Here is a 25,262-nt window from a genome sequence, read left to right on the forward strand (position 1 = left end):
ACTTCCCCATGAAGGGCCTCAACACTTGGGTCATCACACGTATGAAAGTGCTTAGGGCATTAGTCAACCTAAAAGACATAACGAGTCACTCGTATAGCCCATCCTTCGTCTTGAAGGTTGTCTTCCACTCATCACCAGGGCGTACACGGATTTGGTGACAACCACTTTTGAAGTCAATTTTTGAGAAGATAGTAGCATTGGTCATCATATCCAACATGTCATTAAGACGCGGTATGGGAAACCGATACTTGACTGTGATTTTGTTGATGGCCCTACTATCAACACAAATCCTCTATGTGTCATCCTTCTTAGGTGTAAGAAGGGCAGGCACGACACACGGGCTCATGCTCTCTCGAATGAAACCCTTTTCTAGGAGCTCATCAATCCGTCTCTTCAACTCTGCATGCTCCTTTGGGTTCATTCTGTAATGAGGGAGGTTTGGTAGAGTCGCCCCAGGGATTAAATCAATGGCATGTTGTATATCCCTCATAGGGGGAAGCTCATTCAGTAGATCATCAGGAAAGACATCATGAAACTCATGCACTACCTGGATGGCCTCAGTGGGTAACTCTACACTAGCCTCTGGTACACTTTCCCTAGTCACAAGAGCGTATACCATCGAGTCCACTTCAGTTTCTCGCTCAAAAGTCTTTGGCATTTAAAATATGGAGAGACTTGAACTTGGACTTCACTCCTTCAATTCTTTTGAGCCGCTCACACCACTCTGCGTGGACTCCTTTCCAGTATGTTCTTAGGTGGAAGTGGATTTAGCTTGACTTTCTTGCCCTCAAACCAGAATGTACACACATTCGAACGGCCAAATATGGTGACATCCCTGTCATAAAGCCAAGGTCTACCTAGAATGATATGGCCCACATCCATGGGAACAACATCACACCAAAACATGTCTTTATAAGATCCAAACTGAATAGGAACAAGACAACGGTGTGAGACTGGAATGGAAGTTTCATCAACCCAGGACACTATAAGGTTGAGGATGGGCTTCAAGTTTCAAGCCCAAACGGCTCACAATGCTAGTTGATGCCACGTTGGCACAACTACCACTATCCATGATCATCTTATAACTTTTTTCTCCACATTTTGCTTAAGTATAGAAGATCATGTTACGACGCCAATCGTGAGTGTTCCTGGCTTGAGCAAGGGCGCATCGGACAACTGTGAGGGTCGCAGACTCTTGCGCTCCCTCTTCCTCATCATTAGGGGTTTCTACTGCTCATATTCTTCTTCTTCACCGTCACTCTTTGGGGGGCACTACTTCTATTTGCTCATCAATAAGGAGCACCTTGGTGCCCTCTCTCGTGTCGCACTGGTGGGCAAAGTAACCAAACCCTCGACACCTAAAACACCTAATTACTCCACTCTTACGTGAGCCAGACCCGATAACTTCTTTACCCCTATCATCCTTGGGCTTGGGCTGAAAATTACTGGAAGGTTTGCTTTGGTATCCAGCGTTAGGCTTAGCCCCAGAAGGGTTCGCCTTAGTGCCAGAATCGCGAAACTCAAATCATCTTCCCACAGATGCTAAGGTATTTCTCAACCTCTAACACTACTTGATACAACTGTTCAATAGTGTCTATGTATTTGGCGAGCAATTCTCTCATAATGTCAGTACGGAGGCCCGTTTTAAATCGAGGAAGGGTGAGTATAGGATCCTCATCAACTTCACACCTGGTCAAGCTCTCTTCGAACTTCTTAATGTATTCCACCACACTCATGGACCTTGTTGAAGATACTGCCATTCCTCAATCAACCGTAAGCGATAAGAGAAAGGGAGGTACTTCTCCTTAAGTGTTTCTTTCATTTCTCCCCAATGGACTATTGGGAGCTCCCTCGCTCTTTTTTTCTTTCACTCTACAGTAGCCCAAACCTCTTTGCTTGGCCCACAAGCTTCATCTTGGCGAATCGGACTCGAAGAGTATCCAACATGTCATACCACTCAAAATAGTGGTCCATATCTGCTAGCCAGTCTAAAAAGTCTTTAAGGGTTCAAGTGGCCATCAAATGTAGGGGCATCTACTCTAACTCCCTTGAGGAGTTGCGCATCTGGGTCATATTAATCATGATGTCCCTCACAGGGTGGGTGCACAAGTGCACGCCCATGACCAATTCCTTGGCCACCTCCATTCATTGGTCTAACCCCCTTATCACCTGCCTGAGATTGGGCATCTTCCCCAATGGTAGGGTTTGCCCCGGCGGAGGTCTCTAGTTAGGTAACGCGCACATTAAACTGCTCAAAGTGTTGGTCCATGCATTGTTCCAAGTGCTTACCCTAAGACTCAAACTGTTGGGTCAGCTTGGTCATTGACTCTTGCAATTGCTTCATGTTTAGTGTAGGGTGCAAGCCAAAACCACAACCCGTACATGTGGGCATATAACTACTAACTCAACTTAAGGACCTTTTAGTACGACTATATGCGCCTAGATGGGACTAAATGCTCCTATAGGACTCTATATGGGGGAAATGACACAATACTACTCAATTTCCAGCACCCTATAAGTCCAAAGAATCTGTCAACAGAAAATCCAGCAAAGAGATATGCGGATTTTCTAATAGCAAAAAATTCAGCAGCTTATATCAGAAATTATGGACCTCTAAACAGCTCTATACGATAGTGTTCGAAATATCGGTATGGCACAATGTATCGCTCCCTTAGGATACAGATACGTATCGGTTATCACACAGGATATATCGTTTGTATTGCATAGTTTATCGCACTTTTTGGGAAACATGGGCAAACATTGGGAAAATGGTTGAATTTTTTAATGAAACTTTGGGGATGGTTAAAAAGGCCCTTAATACACACTTTTAAATCATAATATCTCAAAAAAAAAGATGCAAATAATAAATTTCCTTTGTATAGGGTCCTAAGTTATGCGATGTTTAACTGAACTAACGTAACTAATTTTAAAGTGAATGCATGATATTTATAAATATATCATAGTCATGTATGAAAACACAACCAATTCAGTGAAAAGCAAAAGAAGAACTGAAGAAGTAAAATTTGAGAAATATACATATCAATGATGGGGACTATTTGTGATCTAGACCCACATAGAGTTGCGTGGTAGCTCGTAATCATCATCTCCATCTCGATGGGGCTGGGCATAGTACTGCTGCTCCACAAATCGACAATATTGTGCTCAAGTCATAGTAGAGTGGTACCAGTTAAGATACTCTCTGACATAACGCTGGTACTCATCCTCTCCGAACTGAATCAATACGTTCATCCGTGGGTACTGCGTAATCGTCACAGTCTGTAACTGATATGAATCTGGGAAGGGCACATATGAAGTTCCTTGGTATCCATATTGTTGGCCATATCCATACTGCTGCTCATATCCTTGCCCATATGCAGAAGTGAACTCCTGACCAGGGTTGAAAAATGATGTGCCGTAACTGCTGGAGTCACTCGTCGCATATTCACTAGGTCCATATCTATGCCCATACTGTGGCACAGAACTCGAGCTACTCTCCAGTGTTTGTGATCCAGATTCATGTTGTGGCCTATAACTCGAGCTCCACTCCCAGTGTTTGTGATCCAGATTCATGTTGTGGCCTATAACTCGAGCTCCACTCCCTCGTCCGTGATCCAAATCTAGAGCCACCTCGCCTGCCACGAACAGTTGTGTCCCTCGTGCATTTTGCCAGCAGCTCCTCAAAATCTGAAAGTTTATGAGTCTTCTTTTTCTGCAGTAGCTTTTGACATGTGTATGTCTTATTGTAAACAAGACAGGGTCGTGGTTCTCCTGGACGAGAACCATGATTAGGGTTCTGTGTGGAATGATCGAAATTCTCCTCCCCGGTAAAAGGGCTAAGAGGCCTCTTATCCTGACTCCCGCCCGCGTGGCCACCATCCCCGTCGCCACCAGCACCATCATCATCATCATCCTTACTATCATCAGAGTCATCGTCACCCTTGTCGCCGCCGCCATCATCATCACCGGACTCATTTCCCGCATCACTCTCTGACTCAGTCTCGGTGTCAGACAATGTTTCCCCACCACGTGTCCCGCGTGATAGTGACTGTCGCGGGCTGCCCTCCGAACTCCTCGCCAATGGGTCGAATGCTTCATCAGGAGACCTCTGTTGCTCCACATGTTTGTCAACATCAATCCCTTGTGTCTCTGCTTCTGCCGCAATATGTGGCTCTGGTCGCCTATCTGAGGTATCTAAGTCATCCGACCTAACCCACTGGTAAACTGGGTCATCCTCCGCATCCTTAACATATGCATGTTGTCCGACCGTCATCAGGTCCAGTGGGTCTTCCTGTGCTTTTCTTCTTCCTTCCGAGTGGAGCAACCTCTCTCGTAACTTCATATTGTAGTGACAATACACTAGCTTCTGAAGCCTCTCGTACCCTATTCTATTACGTTTATTTGTATGTATGAGGGAGAATGTACTCCAATTCCTTTCATAGGGTGACGAGGACACCATCTGTGCAAGCACACGGACAGCCAGTCGTTGTAAAACCTCGCAATCAGTCCCATACATGGACCACCATTCGCCTGCATATCATAAAATTCTTTCATTATCCTAGATTTTCCAAAATAATATAAAAGTTAAGTTTACTACAGTGACTCACATGCCACCATGGCATTCCTTGACTTCACCGCAGGGTGACACCCAAACATTCCAACCGGGTCGCAGAATTTAACAATCTATTGATGGCGTATAGCAATCAAAATAAGTATTTAATGATTAAGATGAAGATAAGGAGAATGTAAGTGCGGAACATATTTACCTCACTACCAAAGGTGCCTTTCCCCGGACAGTCGGGGAATAAGTGATCGTACACCTCATGCACAGCCCTCTTTAATGAATTATCTTCGAAGAGGTGACGGCTGTAGTGGTATTTGGGATTCAGGAAATACGCTGAAAACCAACATATACACATCAGTACAACCCTCGTTTATTATTGCATATGGAAAAAAAATCCATATAGGTACTTACCAGCCTGATGTAGTGGGTGGGAAAGCGTCCTTTCCCAACGGTCGTCTATTATTGCATGCACCCACTTATATGCATTGGGAGCTTTAACCATGATGGCCTCTTTCATCAGCTGTATAGACGGATACAGCGACCCCATCGACGGATTTGTCTCATTGTCCACCATCCTCAACACCACGCACTTTATCCCAAAATAAATTTCCCAGCACCAGCTCCTCAATTCTATAGGTTACTTTTGTCAACCTCTTTTTCCATTCTACGTAATCATGAGAGGCGAAAAGCTCTCGTAACCCCTGTTTGTGTTTGAGAAGGCTACTTAAGGCAATATAATTTGTGGTGAACCGCGTCGCTCTGGGGCGCACTATATCCCTACCACACCTCTCGCGCATTGCGGCTAATAACCAGCCGTGGTTGTATACAAAGTTTGTGATGAGCCGTGCATCAGTAATTACAGTCTTCACCGACGGCCTATCCCCAATCCCCTCCAGCATGAGATCGATGCAATGGGCTGCACAAGGGGTCCAATACATATGATACTTGCTTTGAATATCCTTCCCCGCCTTAACAAATGCACTTCCATTATCCGTAACAAACTGCACAATATTTTTCCTCCCAACATCTTGCATGATGTTGTGCATTAGTTTGTAAATGTAGTTAGAATCCTTGATCTTACTACTCGCATATATAGTCTTTAGGAACACCGCCCGTCCCCTAGAATAGACCATAAAATTTATAATCGACATCTTCATCGGTCCGGTCCAACCGTCACACATGACGGTGCAGCCGTACATCTCCCATGACTGCCGATACGAATCAACGTATGTCTTCATTTTTACATGTTCATCATCCAAGTATTTCCCCATGATCTGTGCAGGTGTGGGCGGCTGCACACCCTCACCCCCACGCTGCACTTCACTTGTCATATTTTTGAAGTGCGTGCTTGCCCGGCATTTGCAGGGATTTGATCGTATATAAAAAAAATTTGCTATAAATTTTCTAACTTTTTTCCTCACATCCCCTCCACTAAACATCTCCTTTATTTTCTTTTGTGTCCCTCCTGCCTCTTTGTACATCCTCGGATCTGAAGGTAGATCTGATACCCGCATGCTACTGCTCCTGCCCATGCCCCATATTCCTCCCCGCCTACTACCCTCCCCTGATCCACCCCTAACACTCTCCCCTGCTCCACTCCCCCCACCACGCTCATGGATAGACCCCTCAAATCTAGGCCTACTTGTGTCCCACCTCCTATCCTGATCCCTCTCCCACTGATCCCGTATGGACTCTTGAATTGCGCGTCTGTATTCGGGATCATCATCATTATCGAGATCCACTACATCATTCTCACCTACATATGGTGGTCGCCCTAACTCCTCCCTAATCTCCCTCTCCTGTGCATGTCGTTCATCTTTTGTCTTCACATTTTTTTTTTTCAATATGGTCCTCATCTATTCTCGCACATCCTGTGAGCACTTCGGGCAATCCACAACATTGCGATACCCTCCCGCTAAATGCTCTTTTAAGTGGGTTATCCCACCACTCCTCGATACATGGCCACCTAAATTACAAATACTCCCGAATCGATTATCGGGAATGGGCCGACCGTACCTCCACCCTATATCAGGTTGCCTACCTCCTCGTCCTCCCGACATATTTTATCTGTAAAATAATATTATATTAGTACTTATTAGGGCCCACCTTGGGGCATGTGCTGTATATCCATGACACACATCCATTTTGTCAGATTAGTTTAAGGAATGGTCCATAGGGCACCATCCACACATACAGTTGTTCATGCATGCAACAGTACCACATGTAAATCAAGTGGACTAGAGCACCATCCACACGTACAGTTGTCTCATTGTTCATGCATTTTATCCAACCCGTTCATCCATTTCACTATATAATTTTAAGTCTTTAGCCAAAAAATGAAGCTTATTAAAAAATCAAGTGGACCACATCAAGGCAAACGGTGTGAATTGAATGTCTAACATGAAACCCTTATTGGGCTCACAGAATCTCCGCTGCCATCTGTGGTGGGTCCAACTGATCTTTAACAGTGGCCTCATGAATTGTTTAACGGTGAAAATCATATTCTTCGCTGCCATCTGTGGTGTGGTCCAGCTGATCTTTAGCTATGATTCATTTGTTGGATAATGCTCTAATATGATCTCTAAAAATAGATGAACGGTGTAGATATAATAAATACATCACTTTGGGGCCCATGTAACTTTGATCTCCTTTGAACCGTTCATACAACTGGAGCTTGAGGAGCATCAATGCTCGTCTTTGCAGACACGGACGCAGATTTCCTGCGCTGGAAACCTGGGTGGGGTCCAACGTGATGTTTTTGAGAAATCCACCCTGTACATCCGTTTTTTGAGCTCATCTTAGGACTTGAGACCAAAAGTGAGAAGGATCCAAGACTCAAGTGGGCCGCGCTAGAGTAAAAGGTGGGTAGGAAAATTCAGCTTGATCCAAAACTTTAATGGCCCCCAAAATGTTTTTAATGGTCGACGCTCATTCAACACTGTTTCCTATAATGTGGTCCACTTGAGATTTGGATATACCTCATTTTTAGTTTCACACTGTAAAATGATCTATAAAAATTAGATGGAAGGCATGGATGAAACACACACATCATGGTGGGGCCCACAGAGCACTGACCACTAGCGAAAGGCCGGTGTCGCGTGGAGTAGTCAATCCGTCTCCGCTATACATCCTCGCACCAACTCTAAATCGGAAGAGGATTGCGTACTGAGTAAATTATGTGGGGTCCACCATGATTTATGTATTTTATCCACTCCGTCCATCCATTTTAACAGATAATTTTAGGACTTGAGCCTAAAAACGAAGTATATCTAAACCTCAATTGGACCACACCATAGGAAACAGTGTCAATTGAACATTTACCGTTGAAAATTTCTTAGGGACTACAAAAGATTTGGATCAAGCTTGTATTTGTGTTTTCCCTTCATCCATGTTTGTGTGATCTTATGAACAGGTTGGATGAGAAATAAACATTCACTGTGGGCCCTAGAAAGGTTTCAACGGTGGAAGTCATTATTCCAACTGTTTCCTATGGTATGGTCTACTTGATCTTTGGGTATGCTTAAATTTTGGTCTCAACCACTAAAATAATATGGAAAAACGGATGGACGGCGTGGATAGACCATATACATTCACGGTGGGCCCAACAGAGTTTACTCAGTACGATAAGAGCGTATTGAGTAACTCGCAATCCGATTTCCTCTAAATGGCTACTGAAGTAACGTCAACAAGTTATGTGGGTCCCACCATGATGTATTTTTTCTATCCACACCGTCCATCCATTTGAATAGATCATTTTAGGGCGTGAGCCAAAAAATGAGTCAGATCCAGAGCTCGAGTGGACCCCACCACAGAAAACAGTGGAGAGAGTGACGTTCACCATTAAAAATTTCTTGAGGGCCACAAGAGATGGATGGTCAAGATGATATTTGTGTTTTGCATTATTCCATATTTTCCTGGACTTATAAACAGATTAGATCACAAATAAACATTATGATGGGCCCTCAAGAATGCTACGAGTTTCAATGGTGGGCGTCACTCTCTCCGCTTTTTTCTGTGGCGGGGTCCACTAAAGATTTAGATCGACATCATTGTTTGTGTCATGCCCTCAAAAATTATTTCCAAATTAATGGACGATGTAGATATGACACACACATTACCGTGGGACCCAAAGAACACGGACACCACTTTATGCAATTGTACAGTGAGTAACGCACTACGCTCAGCGTACTGTGTAAACTCGTGTGAGGTCCACCATGATTTATGTATTTTATCTGCTCCGTCCATCCATTTCACCCGATAATTTCAAGGCTTTAGCCCAAAAATAAACCATATACAATGTTTAAATGGGCCACACCTTACAAAACGGTTGAATTGGACATCCATCGTTAAAATACCCTTTTTGGCCACAGAAGTCTTGGATGATTGGATCAATCTTAAATTCTTATTTTCCCTTCATCCACGTTTATATGATGTTATTAACGGTTTGGATGACTAATAAACATCACTGCAGGGCCAGAAAGGTTTCAACGGTGGAAATCAGTATGACTACTGTTTCCTGTGGTATGATCCACCGCTCGTCTCTAAGTTTTGGGATCAACCCCTTAATTTAGATGGTAAAACAGATGGACGGCGTGGATAGACCACATACTTTAAAGGTGGGCCCAACTGAGTTTACTGAGTACGATAAGACCGTGCTCAGTGAACCAGCTCCTGCGCATCGATCCCTAATTCACCCCTCCCGCGCCATCTTCTTCATTTTCCCTCTCCGTCATGAGCGCTCTCCCTCTCCCTCACGCAGCGAGGGTTCCGGAGGAGGATTTCTCGTTCTGTTTCCTCAAATCCGGCCTGATTTCTCGCCGAATCTCTGAGAAATCCGCCAAGGCACGCTCCAATCAATGAAGAAAGAGAAAAATTGAAGAAAATAGCGAGAAAAATTCAAGGACAGGGGTATACAGATACTTACCTATCGAATGGCCCACCTCCGATCACCGCTATAGCCTACGACTACAGGTAGTCTCCGATTTCTCTCTCTCTCTCTCTCTCTCTCTCTCTCTCTCTCTCTCTCTTTCTCTCTCTCTTTTTCTAATTCTAAATTTTTTTATTCTCCACAACCTACAGCATCGGCTTTTTTATCGTTGTGGCCTGTGGGTTGTTGGCTACTGTGGGACCGGTGAGTCCCCTGCAAACACACCCGTGAGTGTCCGTGACTCTGTTTGTCAATTTCCGACAATAATGGAGGCGGAAATACCGCGATATCTAAATCGGGGTGGGTTGTATCGGCGATATCGACAATGTATCGCACGATATCGATAATATATCGCACGATATCGACGATATTATCGTACGATATCTGAAGTTTTGGATTTTTGGTATCTTCTGAGTGTTATCGGAGGTGTTTCGTCTCGCAGTGGTGCGATACTGATAATATCGGCCGATAGTATCGATATTTCGATCACTGCTATATGATGATGCTTAATGCATAATAGACACAAATAAACTAAACCCTAAACATGTATTGCATTCCCCGATAAAAACCTTGTGCTCTGATACCAAATTTGATGCAGGACATGAAGTTCAAGTATGATGTGCAAGACTTTCAGGCTTTAGATTACACTAGTTCAGAAACAATTATTCAAAATTCCACATCCCACACAAAAGTTCAAATACTCAATCAAGGGGAATCTTATGCGGATCCAGGCCTACACATGCTATGGCCGGATCAATCAAAATTATGGACCAAACAAAAATCAAATATGGGTAAATTCATCCACACGCACAGAAACAATACCCCCAATCTAAGGGATTCAAAAATTTTAATTCGGGGAACCTTAAGGTTGAAGAAAGGGCATAAAATTGGGGATTTGAATAATTTAGGGTTAGGTTTAGGGATTTTGGGTGGAAGATAGGAGAGAAACGAACCAGAGAAGTACCGCACGTGTGAACAGCAGCAATGGCCCAAACGCACATGCATGCGATCAGTGTTTTAAATAGCGGTAGCGTGATGCGTAGCAATCAAACCTCTATAGCGTGTAGTGTAAATACGTAGCCTGTAGCTTAAGCTACACGATACTTCTATTTTTTAATTTAAAAATAGGACAAATATAATAAATAGTGAAAAAAATATATAAAAATGCCTAAAAGATGATTCATTTTATCAATTATAAGCATATTCAAAAAAGCTATTAGTTATCGTTTATGAAAAGCCAATCCACATATATAAGCCAAATCAAATAATTATCACATCAACAACTTTCTAAGCAAACCACTTTAATTAATAATGTCTAATTGAAACCACAAGTCACAAGTATGAAAAGAAATAAAAATCCCATAGGTTGAAAGTATCAAGTATAATACAAGTGTCACATTCCTTAATATTAGAAACAAAGAAAACGTGAGAAAAATAATTTTTTAAAAAATAAAATAGTAAAACAATGCATTGTCGCTTACGCTACGGACGCTACGCGCTACGTAATATGGCATACGCTACGACCCCTGTAGCGTACGCTATTTGGGACGCTGCGTAGTGCTACGGCCACGCTACACTACGCAGCGTACGCTACGGGCGCCATGTGAAACACTGCGTGCCATCCCGGCCGCACATGTGTGGGGCCCACTATTCAGAAAAAGGCCAGCTTGGCCCTGGTCGGCCATGGGTGGACTCCAAAACCCCCAAATTTCAGCTCGATCCGATGCACGGTTTGTGTGTGGTACTCCGCCAAAGTTTCAACCCTCCTGCAGGGCTAGATTCTGGAAATTTGCTGTAGAAAGAAAAACGGCTGCAATAGAGGATGGATTTGAAGCGTAAATGATTGTAGGAGGAGAAATATGGATGGAAGAAGGTGGGGGCGAATCGGGATAGGTGTGGCTTCACACCACAATAGTCAGCCCTTCGAGGAAGGGAGGGTTTCACACTCAATTGAATCTCTACAACTCAGAAATTTAGAGGAATAGAAAAATGTAGAAATTTTATTAATCTTCAATGAATAAAAAAGACTACAAGGGGTGCCTATTTATAATAAAACCCTATACCCCAAAACTCGCGCCGTGTGCGCAACCTATTACTTGGTGACGAAGTAATAAAAAATAACAACTAATCAAAGCTATTTAAACCGTCTTGATACTTCTAATAGTAATAATAAGCAAAACCCAAAGTACTAAATTAATTAGAATAGTGGGTCACGATCATGAGAACCCATGGTGGGATTTACACGACTATCGAGTCCACTCCAACAAACTAAAACGCAATCCTCTAGCTAGGAGGCCCTCCCTGGACGTTATCATCGATCCAGATCGATGGTGGGGCCCTCCTCCTTGCATACGTGCGTAAGGGGGGCGTGCGTGTGTGCATGAAGGCCCCATCATATTCAGAATGTTTACCCAGCTCTTTTCTTTTCCCTTGATCTTTTGTTATTGGTTTACTTCATGAAAGTTGGTTTTCAGTTTGTTATTGTTATCGAATTGTAAACTAAAACCCTAACTAGAAAGGAGCTTATCCCAGAAAAGTTTAAAAAAGCCATAACACAAACATGAAGCCAGAGCATAAAGGAACGAGGGCATTTTGATAACCAACAGATGCTCCCTTTGCTGCTGCAAGGAGGAGACTGCCCAACTCCTGTTAATTCACTGCACATTCTCGTGCCGGAGATCCTATATAAGTTTGGAATCATCTCAGTATTCCTGTATTTGCTGCTGGACGTGATCAGTTGCTGGACTGTGAAGGCATGGGGGCCTCTTGGTCTCATCCTCTGGAAGATGTGTTGTAGACAGCTTTGTAGATCAGCTATCTGGAAAGAAACAGTAGAATTTTCTTTGGTAAATCATCTTCAGTATGGTCATGAGTTGGGCACGTTTGGACACCACATTTAAGGGATTTTCAGGTTCTTTGATTGAAGAAATTGGCAGCTGGTGTTGTCTTCCGGTGAAAACAAAGTTCGCCCCCTCCCCCCCCCCCCCTCTTCTACTCCGGGTTTGATCATGCAGGACCATAGGGGCATGATTATAGTCAAGTTTTCAGGTTTGACTGGTATTCCTGATTCCAATATCACTGAGGGAGTGGCTCTTCTCTAAGGGATGAGGTGCCAATTGATTCTTATTTTGCCCAACAAAATAGGCAGGAAATTCTCAAAATGCTATCTTGTGGGCTTCAGGCGGGCCGATCCCTTGGAGGATTGATGACATTATTGATGAAGCTCTTGATTCGAGTTCAGAGTGTAGTTTAGCCTTTTCAAAGATCCTGGAGGAGGTTAACAAAAAATCTCTTCACTAGCTAAGCAGGGTACAGTTTGAGTGGCCTCTGTGATCGACTGGAACAACCAAATCTGTGGGCAGGGCTATGTTTTATCTTCGTTCTTGTCTTGATTTTGGCTTTGTTTTTCTGGGCCTGCTTTCCAAGATTATTTTTTTCCTTTCCCTGTTGTGATGCAGCTTTTCTTGTTTCTCTCCTTCTCATAAAAAAAATTTCTGAATCATTTTGAAAGAAGGGGAAACATGTGACAATCCCCATGTTTAAGTTTCCTCACCATTAACAGTGTTAACCAAAGACAGTTCCTTATGCCTACAAATAGGGGAGGCATGGGGGCATTTCTACAAGTAACCATCTGGTTCCAGATATCTGAGTGATAATCACAATGTTGAGATCCAATATCTGATGTCCTTTTTTATTTCAATGGATTTGCACATTGATTTTTTCCATAGATTTTATACAATCTCAACCTATCACACCCTTCTGACATTATCCTATTTCTTATTGTCTTTGTTATTTTTTCCCCCTGCTGCAATTTTTACTTGCATAAAAACTTCATTGCCAGGACATTGCTTTATCTAGACTTTCTTGATTACCAGGATTATCTTTCTTGTGTTGTGGTCTTTTGGATCATGAAAGTATGAAACTGCAATTAAATCTAATAGGGAAAAAGTCACCTAATTGCTGCAAAAGCAGGATATTGTTATGGTACAAGAGAAATATCATTATTATGGGGTCAAGTTCGTTCAATTGGACAGTGCTCTCTGTAGCAACCTTGCCATTATGAGGTCAGATCCTAGCTTACCTACCAAAAAGATGTGATTATGTTAATCGTTGTCGTTTAAAAGAAGCTGATTATCATAAGTAATCTACCCTTCCTTTTGAATGTTGACGAGTGTATAAAGAAAAAGCAGAACAATACAAGCTTCCGATGGCTAATACAACAACTCTCTTTTCACTCCAACTAAAATAAAACAAAGAACACCAGAATCTCACCTATGGTGCGCAAAACTACACCTTTCTAAACCCTCAGTCCAACTCCCTAAATGAACTTCCAAGGAGCAACTGCAGTATTCATGCGTCAACCTTGCCCAATTGATGATCATGCCAAGCATCTTTCTTCTAATGAAGTCTTCCAATTGAAATATTATTCTCAAAGATTTTTCTATTTCTTTCCTTCCACAGAACCCATAATATTCTGAAGACGACCATCTTCCACAAAATTTCCTTACAACTTTATTTTGTGGCTCACATCCATATTTCTTAGGAAATTAAGCATTTTCCATGTTATTTGCTTGCATATGCATACCATTCTCAACTTTCACAGAATCAAATCTCATGTATGTTGCAGTCAGAGGCTGAAAGTTTGTTAGATGTGGCTGCTAATGGTCTTGAAGGCTTGCAGGTGAATCCTTGCATTTGATCATCTACACGGCACATATCATTCTTATTGTAGAAAATTTATATTTCATATCTCTTCATGATGGGTGCTATTGAGTTTCTAACCAGATCAAATCTTTTTTAGAATTTTGGAAACTATGGACAGGTGGAACATCTGATAGATGTGTTGCCTGGGTTCGGGTTACGTGCGATTGGCAACTTTGTGTGAGTTTTTCTCATTTATTTGGTTTCACATTTCCTAGAAATTGGTTGTCACAACTAGCAAACCATAATCGTTTTAACTGAGAAATGTGTGGCCGCTTCATATCTGCATTTTCTCGTGTAGTGCAATGCGATCTGTACTTTTTTGTTGGTTCTCTACCTCTGGTCTCCAGAGGTAATTCCTTTTTTGTTGGCTATTCGTGTGAAACATTTGAATGAGGTCTATTTGCAGGCATTTGGATGTTACCATTTCTGTTCAAGGTTTAGTTCCAATTATATGGGCATGCGGTGTTATCAGGAATGTATAATTCATAATACAATTCTGCAAATCATATCCTATTGTATTGATGTATAATTCAAGTCGTGCACCCAAATTGTATATCTTACATAATCCTACAATTATAGTTCAAATTGTATGAGAAGCGGGGTTACGTAAATGAGGCCCAAATTTACTTAAAAAATCAAAATTTTCTTCTGTTTTTTTCCCTTTTTGTACCCTTTGGCACTCCCCTATTGAAAATTCCTCATTTTTTTAGTGAGAGGGAGGGAGGGAGATTTTAGGGTTTTTGATATTTGAAAACCCAAAACAAAGGAATCAAAATATAATTTTTATTCAGTCAACGGAATCAAATGGCAGTTTTTTTAATGTGATTCATCACTCAAGAAAGGTACAAAAGAAAAGAAAATTATTAAAGGACTCTTGTATGTCTTTTAAGGTAAATTTCTTGAAAGACAAAAAAGAAAAAAGAACGGAAATTTTCAAGAATCCTTTACTGTCATGATATGTGTAGGATAGCATACATAATATCATTATAAGTATTACTTTTCTTGGTGTATGTTGATGGGAAATGGATGATTGATGAGTTTTTTTTTTTTTTTCCCTGATCTATTAATATTTTCTTGGCATGTTTTTTCAATCTTTTGTGAGAATAAGAAAAAATCTTATTATTTACGATACGATATGGTTCAATCTTATGATTTACGATATGATACGGTTCAACCCCTATTACAATTCGCATACGATAATGACTTTGGCAATATTATGTGCATGGTGTGCTCCCTTTGGTTGTTACTTTATACTTTGGCATATAATTATTTAGTCATTTTAGTTAGGCACCTCAGTTTATTCCATATATTTCACACTAATTTTTGTGGTCACTAATCCAAGTTGTGAAGAATCCCGAAAAAATTAAGATCAAACAGGAAAATTTATTGTTTAATCCTTATGGTTCTGCAGTCATTGGCATATGAGCTCCTGATACCTTCTAAATGGATTTACGAAGTCATTTCAAATAGTAGTGTTCGAAGATATTCAAGAAAACCACGTCACATTGTGCTAAATGCAACTAATTGAAACAAATACAAAAAAGAAAAAGAAAAAACTGACTGCTAGGATGGATTTGTCCTTGCACATCTACAGGATCTACAGTCAAAACTTGAATTTTTAAGGACCCAATTTGATATAGTGTTTCTCATGAATAGAAGAAATGACCTTTTGAAAAATATTTCTTTCTTCACCACCGTCATCATAATAGCATTGTCTCATCTTTTCTTAAGTTATATTAACAGATGAAACAAAAGTTCTACAAGATTCTCACCTAGGAGCAAACCATGCCCAAGTAGGACATGTTTAACCTTTCTGGTGGGATTGGAAGCTACTTTCCACAGAGATGGTGCAAATCATGGGCCCCTTTCCACGGGTGGGACATGTATAACTATTCTAGTTTGCAGTTAAAAGTGAATCTCCAATTGCATTAGTGTGGACAGCTCTCGACCTCTAAAAAGTGTGACTGTTATGGATGATAGCTCATGGTCGTTTTCAATGCAATGATTATATCACTTACAATTTGCTATATGGTGCATTGCTTTGCCATACCCAAAAGTGCATCAAGCTCACTGATTGTTTAGTTGAAAAGGCTAGCTCATGCTTCCGGTTCATTAGTCGAGCTGGTAGAGATATCCTGGCTAGGGGAATGACCAGGCTTCAAGCCACATAAGCTCCTCCAAGGATACATAATTGTATTTCATATTTCTATACTTAGATTAGATTTAGCATCATATCTTTTATGGAGTAAACAATCATCTCCCCTTTCTAGCTTCCTAATGACATGGTTCTCAAGGTTTCCATTGACACTTAATTTGTGTTATATTACACTTTGGCAGGGTATCTGAAAATAACACATACATTGTTACAATGGCTGAAACGGCTTTCCTGATCGGTGGCAAATTCCTGCTTCCTGTGGAGGTCAGCGGAAAATTCAACCTTGAATTGTTGTAAGTCTTCTGATCTAATTGAAATTTGCACATATTTAAGAAAGGAGAAATGCTTGTTTAGTAGGAAAACAACATCCAACCTGCATTTAATTCCGAAACTATGAAGCTGATACTGAATGATGATTTCTTTTTCAGTAATAACTTGGATAAACTGATTCTAAAAATGTTTCTTTTCTTTTCTTTTCTTTCTTTCTTTTTATGGCGGCATCGACTTGAGAATGAATGTGCTAGTGCGTGTTGTATGTAGCTGATTAGCATTCCAACATTGTATATGCCAAGGATTATTTACTCTTTTATCATATCAGCTTGCAGTGGTAGTCGAGTAGCAAATGTATGCAACTGTATGAACGGATTGAAATATGGTATATGTGTAATGGCTGTTATTGCTATAGTTATGATAAGGATGATATAAAGACTATTACGTTTTTTTTTGGGAAACGTGATGATTTTATTAGAAAGAGCCAAAAAGGCTAAAAAATACAGATATACAAAGAGGGATTACCTCTTCAAGAGAAACTCAAACAAAATGATCCCCAATAACCTTAGAGATCGAAGCACACTCAAGAACTTCATACCTAACCTGTCTTCCTCCATTGTCCCACTAAAATTGTGGAAACATTATTTGTTCCTTTCCACCCGTAAAGCCCAAAGGCCCACTAACAAAGCCCATCTCCACACCCTTTTACCTCTTTTCCCCGCCCCTCCCCCATGCCAAGCCAAAAAGAACTCACCAATTGACTCCAGCATTACCCAAGAAACATTGAAAGAGCTCAAAATACGATCCCTTATGACAATCGCAAAAGGGTAGTGAAGGAAAGATGATTGACAAACTCCTCGTTACGCAAGCAAAGAGGGCGTGCATTTGTCATTATTGTATTCCTCTTTTGTCAGAAGGTGAGCACCTTCTTACCAACCAACCAAGCTAGCGTAGGCACAATATACTTTGTGGAGGCCCCATAGGACCAAAGGAAGGTAGTGTGCACACAACTGCCACTAGGAGAAGGCCGATAGAGCAAGACAGAGAAAGAACGAACAGAGAAATGCTATGACTTCTCAATATTCCATGACAACAAGTCCATAGAAGGAGGAGAGGGTGAGACGCCTACCAGCTTAGATGACAAGGCAACAAATTCTTCCTCCTCCCCTTTTGTGAGGTTTCTTCGACAAGGAGTCCCCACCATACCACTGCCCATTGTTGTGAAGCAGCTCGCAATTGAGATATCCAATTCGGAGGATAAGCTAGCAATCCTTGGAAAATCATTGGGAAGGGCCCTATCACCCATCTAGACATTGTCCCAGAACCTGATCCTCCTCCCATCCCCTAAAGAGAAACCCACCCCTTCCTTGAATTGATTCCTAAATCGAGAAGTTTCATTCCACAACATCTAGATCTTGTATAAAGAAGAGTCCCTTATCCACCAAGCCCCATTTCCCAAGTCGTACTTTATAGACACGACTTCTTTCTACAAACTACCATCTTCGGTAGAAAATTGCCAAATCCATTTTCCCAAGAGAGTTCCATTCATCACCTCCAAGTTATGAATGCCCCGCTCCGCCTTCATCTATGGCTTGCAAACTTCAACCCATTTCATTAGGTGGAACTTTTTCTTTTCCTCGGCCCTTGCCATAAAGAGTCACGCCTCAACTGCTCCATCTTCCCTAAGACATCATTCGGGCACCTAAACAAGGATAAAAAGTACAACAGAAGACTCAAACTAACCCAACATATAGTCCACAAAATCCCACTCGACGTGGTCTTATGCCTTTTTAGTGTAGAGCGTGTAGACTCTACCATTTTCCCCCTTGTGTTGTGCGTCAATGCACTCGTGAGTAATCAAGGCTCTATATAGAATTTGTCTCCTTTCAATGAACATACGTTATTCCTTGGAGATAATCTATTGAAGAACTAAGAGGAGCCTAGAAGCCAAAATCTTTGATAAAATTTATACTGGGCTCCTATCAAGCTAATGGGCCTAAAGTCTTTAAGGCAATCTACACCTTCTATCTTCAAGACTAGGGCTATGAAGGAATCACTCAACTCCATCAGGAGATGAATGCTAATGAAGAACTCTTCTATAAAGTTGCTCACATCGGATTTCACTAATTCCCAGAAGTTTTGGAAAATAGCCATTGGATAACCATCCGGCCGGACACTTTTATCCCTTCCCAATGCATCCATTGCCGCCTTTGTCTTCTCTTCGAACATTGATGTCTCAATGGCTTTTGGCTCAACAACCGGGATCGACGGGAACTCCAGATTATCTAGCTCGGGTTTATTCCACCCTTCCTTTGGAAGAAGATCTTCACAAAATTTGATAATGGCATCACAGACTTTAGACTTTTCTTTCGTTATTCCCCATCCCACCTTTACACTCCTAAATGTGTTGCTTGTTGTCCTGATGCTTGCTAACCATGGAAGAACTTCATAGTTTTATCTCCATCCATTAACCACGTTGCTCTAAACCATTGCTTCCATTCTATTTCTTCCTTTGTTAGGCATCTCTTGTACTTAAGAGACAATCCCTTCTAGCTTTCTCCTCTTCCGACAATTCTATCCCCTCTTCCTTCACATCAATTGCATGAATCTTGGAGTACCGTTTAACTCCACATAGCTATCCCCAAGCACCTCTTTCCTCCAACCAATCAACTTCCCTTTTAGCAATATAAGTATTTGGAAAAGAATGAACTCGGGGTGACCAACGACCTTAAATTAGGTCCACCAAGCACTGATCAACTCTGAGAAACCTTCCACTCCAAGCCATGATGACCCGAATCGAAAGGGCTTGGGCCTCCAATGCTCTTCATTGACTTCAAGCATATGATTAAGAAATTATCAAACATGGTTTTGGCAAGCTATGCTACCTAACAAGAGGGAACCTATTCTTGACGAAACCAGGAAACGTTCCAAGTTAGAACAAATGGGTCGCTATTGACGATTTTACCATTTAAACTTGACACTCGCCATAGGCAAATCCACAACAAGCTCCTTCCTTTGCACCCACTCGGAGAACTCACTCGTATTGCAGGTGACACGTTAACCCCCAAAAAAAAAAAAAACCGGCCGCATCACTAGTTCTCCTTCACCCATAGAGCAAAGTTCCAAATCACAACCACCACCCTAGCTGCTTAAACACCATCCAATGAAACCCACTCATTCGTTCTTCCTCTCTAGAGCTCATCGATCATCCTCTAGCCCAGTCAGTGCATCTTTGTCTCATGCAATGTCACAATCTGGGCCTTGTATCGCCTACACACATCCCTTATTTGGGTTCCTTTTTTAGGGCAACCGAACCCTCTCACATTCTAACTAATGATCCCCATTTTCAAACCTCTCGGCTCTTTCTCCCCTTCTCTCTGCTTTCGGAGGTTGACCCACCTTCATAATCAATCAAGTATACAAGGCTCTTCAGCTCCCTACACTATTTCGAAGATCTGATGGCACCTCCCTACCTTGCTTCCATGGCCTTTTGTTCTCCCCTCTCCAACAAGCACTAGAACAAAGCTTGGTAATCTTTCTTGTAGTCCCCGAATGTGACCCCAATTACTTCCCTACATGCCCTAGAACTTTGCCCACCCAATTCATTCCTTTCGCCGTGGAGATGTATCCACCTTTCGAGAAGAGCTCGCGAGCTCATGCACCATCAGCTTTGCCAAACGCCGCACCTCCTCCTCACAACCTTTAGACAACTGCAAGGGAGATACCTTAAAGGCCACCGTTGATGGATCTTCGAGCCAAGGGCATGTTACTAGATCCATCCTAGAACTCCTATCCTTGGCAACTTCTAGGGCTAATGTAGTGGCTCCCTTCCACCTCGCTAAAGAGAGAGATGGCACCACGATAAGCAGGAGTCCATTCAATTTGAGAGGAGGGGTCATGGGCCTTGATGACTAGTCCAACAAAGCCGTAGACCTCGACCCTTCCTCAAGTTGAAAGCAAGACTCGGTTTCGATGACCTTATAAAGAGAACTTGGGTCACAAGTGTCTTCACCAAAGGGGCATAGTACATGTGGCTCCGAACCCGAGACTCTGCACGAGAGAATGCCAATACATGAGTTGGAGACGTGTCAACCATGGGCCTCATCCCTTGCCCATGTGTCTCTTCCACACAGCCTGAGACGGCAAGCATCAAACACATGTTAGTCCAAGGTCCACTACCCTTGCCATAAAGAGCCATGACAATAATACTTTTTCCCACCATAAATGAGGATTTACCGCCCTTTGACACTGTTGTCCCTGCGTAAGTCTGAGAAAACTTCTCTCCCTTTCCACTGACCATTTGATAGACTACTATCCCACTCACCATTATAGCCCCATCCTTGCCAACTGTCTCAGTAAGATGTGTCCTCCCCCACCTCATTCGTAAGTGTGCTACAACTTGACACTAGGAAGCGTGGCAACTATCCGTATACCGTATGGCCGGCAGCCCTCTACCTTCGCTTTGCAGCAGACATCTCGTCGAAGGAGAATCTGGTGGTTTGCCTCACCACCCAATGCATGCTTCGTCATCTCCCCCTAACTTCGACAACCCCTAGCCTCCCTACCTTCTCCAACCTCCAACAACTCTCTATCACCTTCTCAATGCTCGAAGCCTCCAATCAACCCACACCATCACCTTCACCTCCCCTATCGCCACAGTTATTGACTTCGGTAGTGACAACGTTGTCTTCCTCCACATGCAAATACGAGCCATGTGTAGTTTTAAGCGCCCCTCTATCCTCGGATCAATGGCTAGAACCTCACCACAACACTTCGCAATCTCCTTGAACACCTCCTAACCCAAAGCTCCAAAGGGAGACCTGACAACTAAATCCAAACTCTCCTAACCCACGATAGACCACTCCTCCCACCTACAAATGGTTGAGATCAATCTTCCCATAAAGAGGTTAATAGCTAAAATAATCACATCAATCTTAGCATTCTTGCGACGCGGGATTAAGGTCACCACCTCGTTAAGGTGTGTGAGGACCCAGTCTAACTCTACCACTTAGCAGCAAAGGTCAAGCTAGTAGCTCACCTCCAGCGATGCACCAGCTTTAACGGTGACTACCAAGCACCACTGGAACGAAGTCGGCACCTTCTCAAGAACCAAGGGGTGGACATTCACCATTGTGCTTACACATGCCTCCTCCCTCCAGACCCACTGCACCACCTCCGCGACCCTGGCTTTCCCTCCCTTCGTACAGTCTTCAGTCTTTTGCCTCAATACATTGATCCTCCGATTTCTTGCTACGAATGATTGCAGTATTGATAATATTGGTCGATATTATCAATATCGCGCAATACTGATACCATTGTTTTAAACATCGACGATATCGACCAATATATCCCACAATATATCTTGTATCCCACCCGTGCGATACGAAACGCGTAAGTAGTGGGATATATCCCACATGTTCGATCCAGTGAGCATTTTTTAATTTCTGATCAGTTTTTCTGTAAACATGTTAAATTAGTGTTAAATTGTTACAAATCAAAGCATGAAAAATCATGGATTTGGGAGCTTCGATTTCGAGATTTAGAGGAGGACTGAGTTGCGGAAGATTTTAAAAAATAAAAAATTTCCTAATTTCTCACAAATCGGTTGCTATCTTTGTGTCCAAACATTTATGTAACCTTATCTAGTGATTCTTCTTTTGCTTTTGAATTTATTGCTTGTGTTTCCACACATCTTCCTATATTTATAAATTATATGAATAAACTTTGAATATACTTGCATTAATTCAGTTAGACAACCCATAGATTAGGACCCCATATAAAGAAAACCTATTATGTGCACTTGTTTATTTGTAATGTTTTGATTTGTAAGTTTGTATTGATGTTTTTTTTAACAATCACTAAAATTTCATTGAAAATTTCAACCAATTTCTAATGTTTCCAACAACAGTGATACAACCGATATATCCCATGTGATAACCGATATGTATCTATATCCTAAGGGTGCGATACGTAACGGGATACTGATATTTCGAACACTAACTGATACAATATTGGGCTTTAGTTGGGAAACTTTCCAGTATCAGTTGATATGTCATAATCTACCACAATGTATCATAATGTATTTCAATGGATCGTTATGTATCACCATGTATTGCAATGTATCACTCTATATCGCAAGTTCGCAACGTATCGATGATGCCTAAAGTGCATTTGTCCCCTTTATGAAAATATTGAAAAAATAGTAAAATATCCCAAAAAATCTCCTTTTTTCTTTTTTTTTTCTTTTTTTTTTTTTTTGCTTTCATTACATTCCTAAGGAAATTTTGACTACTCTTTTTTGATTGTTTGGAGAGGAAAGAAGATTTGGTGGCGAAAATAGAGGTTGAAGAGTGTGTGGTGCCAAATCCCAAATTGGTCAATTTTTGCGAATTTAAACAGTTTTTTTCTTATTTAAATTCCTTAATATCAGTGGAATGAAGTTCATAATTCATGATTTTGTATGTTATACGTGCTCAATCAAGGGTTTTGACCTTTGATTTTCAAATTTGGAAAAATTAGGAGAAATTGGGGAAATCTGAAATTTTCTCTATTTCACCCATTTGACTTGCAATTAGAGATTCAAAAAAAAATCACATTTAAGTGCTTGAAGGCTGATGTACAGATTGACGGAACTTTTTGAAAAAATTAAAAAATTAAAAACATTCTTAATTAAAAAATATCGAAAACTAATTAAAAGTAAATTTATTTTAAAACAATTAGATTTACTAGATGTTATGTATGCCTAATATTTTGTATTTATGAGTGTATGCTAATTTTGACGTTACCCAATGTTTATTTATTTTCAAATTTTAGTTTAATTTATAAAAAGTAGTTTATTTTTTTAATTATAAAAAAATAATTTATTTTAAAAAAAATAAAAGCACTATATATTATAGGATATATCTTTTATTGATTTCTTTATTTACTATTTTATATAAATTGATTCTTAATACAGGACGGAATGTTCTAACCTAATACGATGTTATGAAATTAAAAAAACAGATTAACTAGAGCAATAGAATGACAAAATAAAGCTAATTTACCATAAATTCAGAAATTTCATATTCGTGACATATTCAAATTTAAACCTACGACAAGCTCGCAATGAGAATCTCGTAAATTACTGATTAATCAGGACCTATAGGAGATAGCATCCCCATCCTAGCATAGGGTTAACATATGAATTCAGTGGAAATCATATGTCTTGTAAGATTTTTGATGTGTTAAGGTTGTTTAAAGGCTAGGGAATGTGGAAAATGGATTTGGGTATCTAGGCTTAGTGGAATTAGGGTTTGGAACATTAGGGTTGAGGTTTTGGGAGGTTTCGGGTTAGGATTTTAGATTTTGGGTTCAAGGGATTTAGGGTTTTTAGAATTGGGAATGTGGGTTTCAGGTTGTAGGAATTAGGGATTTATGATTTGGACAAGAGATATTGAAATTTGGGAATTTTAGGGTTAGAATTTTGGAAAGATTAGGATTGGGGTTTTAGAGATTTAGGGTTAGGGATTTAGGGATTTAGGGTTTTAAGAACTAGGTTTGGATGGATTAGGGGTTGTTGAAAGATGAAGAATGAAGGTTTAAAAGAAGAAAGAAGAAAAACAAAGAAGAGATGAATAAGGAAGAAAATACGAAGATAAGAGAAGATGATACCTTATTGAAAAGAGAGAAAAGTAGAAAAGATAACTATGGAATCGCTCCCCATGGTTTCACACCACCAATTCAATCACAGGATACTTTTTTTCTTTTTGTTCAATCTCAAAGAAAAAGGAGAGATCTCTTTCATCCATAACATGCATAATGGCTAGGGTGAGCACGTCCAACCCTTTATAGTTTCAAAAAAGACATTTTACAAAAAGACACTCTCAGATAAGATTCTCAACATAAAAACACTTAATGAATTAAAAGTTGTTCCTAACTCCCTAATCTTAAAACAAATATGAGCTATACCAAAACCAATGAAACATGTAAACAAAATAAAAACTAAACTATTTCGTGGCCTATGGGGTCCACGATCAAGATGTCCGATGATGATGATCCAACGGTCCGATCATCATGTCTACTCAATCCAACGGTCTGACATTTTTATCAAGTTCCTATATATAGCCCATGTGCATCTTCCTAGTGTGGGGTCCTAAAAGATGCATGAAAATACACGTGAGGTCTTTAACGTGGCTAGGAATGTAAATTGGAACAAGTGGGCCCCATGTAATGGTCATCTAGCCATAAGGAGACTAGCTCAGCCCTCCGCCTTTGGTATGTTGCTCGGATGTCCTCATCAATTCCCTTCAACCAAGAAGATTTTGGCGAAATAAAGTTCCGGCAATGCTCAAGGAGATCCAGGTCTCGTCATTGAAGCTCTGCCTCTGTGATCCACGTACTGTCTAACTTTGGCCTGCCCTTTCACTTGACGAGGTACTCCTAGTAACCTCCATGTTGTGTAGAAACCACTCGCTCATCCCAGTATCCTCTATCTTCTCTCTCTTGGCAGGTGTGTATAGCAAAAGAGGTAGATGTTGGGAAGAAAGTCGGGTATAGGCCAAGGGTCATAGGACAAGTCGGAAGGGATATCATCAGGATCAATGTGATTTATCTGAAAAAAAAAGCTAGTAGGTGTAGATGTTGGACCCTTAAAAAATACAAGATCT

The 25,262-nt window shown here is 41.1% G+C and overlaps 2 protein-coding genes across 10 annotated transcripts in view; one reads left to right on the forward strand and one right to left on the reverse strand.

The window, feature by feature from the left end:
- The window catches only part of LOC131243112 (probable plastid-lipid-associated protein 12, chloroplastic), an 88,790-nt gene that overhangs the window by 55,179 nt on the left and 8,349 nt on the right, over window positions 1–25,262 (forward strand). For 6 of the 8 annotated variants that reach the window (XM_058242217.1, XM_058242219.1, XM_058242216.1 and 3 more), the window contains 3 exons: window positions 14,092–14,169; window positions 14,290–14,369; window positions 16,530–16,640. In XM_058242217.1, coding sequence (XP_058098200.1) covers window positions 14,092–14,169; window positions 14,290–14,369; window positions 16,530–16,640 — 269 coding nt within the window. The remainder of the gene's footprint in view (window positions 1–14,091; window positions 14,170–14,289; window positions 14,370–16,529; window positions 16,641–25,262) is intronic. The other 2 variants (XM_058242218.1, XM_058242214.1) reach the window with 1 other exon arrangement.
- On the reverse strand, window positions 3,938–6,135 carry LOC131243113 (uncharacterized). 2 transcript variants are annotated; one of them, XR_009169870.1, is made up of 3 exons: window positions 4,764–6,135; window positions 4,605–4,680; window positions 3,938–4,527 (listed from the first exon to the last, which is right to left on the reverse strand). XR_009169870.1 is itself a non-coding variant. In XM_058242223.1 (3 exons), exons 1-3 carry the CDS (start codon window positions 5,133–5,135, stop codon window positions 4,591–4,593), a joined length of 384 nt encoding a protein of 127 aa, XP_058098206.1. In that variant the 5' UTR covers window positions 5,136–5,875; the 3' UTR covers window positions 3,938–4,590. The 2 variants fall into 2 exon arrangements, 1 of the variants encoding a protein (XP_058098206.1); XM_058242223.1 differs by having other exon boundaries at window positions 3,938–4,680; window positions 4,764–4,894; window positions 4,973–5,875.

This window comes from Magnolia sinica, chromosome 4, assembly GCF_029962835.1.
Source record: "Magnolia sinica isolate HGM2019 chromosome 4, MsV1, whole genome shotgun sequence".
Lineage (NCBI taxonomy): Eukaryota > Viridiplantae > Streptophyta > Magnoliopsida > Magnoliales > Magnoliaceae > Magnolia > Magnolia sinica.

Excerpts from the sequence above, each read along its gene's own strand:
- LOC131243113 (XM_058242223.1), bottom strand. The coding sequence starts at position 5,135 with ATGGTGGACAATGAGACAAATCCGTCGATGGGGTCGCTGTATCCGTCT. Across the intron at positions 4,895-4,972 it reads CCACCCACTACATCAGGCTG|CGTATTTCCTGAATCCCAAA; the intron begins GTAAGTACCTAT and ends GTTGGTTTTCAG. Across the intron at positions 4,681-4,763 it reads AAGGCACCTTTGGTAGTGAG|ATTGTTAAATTCTGCGACCC; the intron begins GTAAATATGTTC and ends CGCCATCAATAG.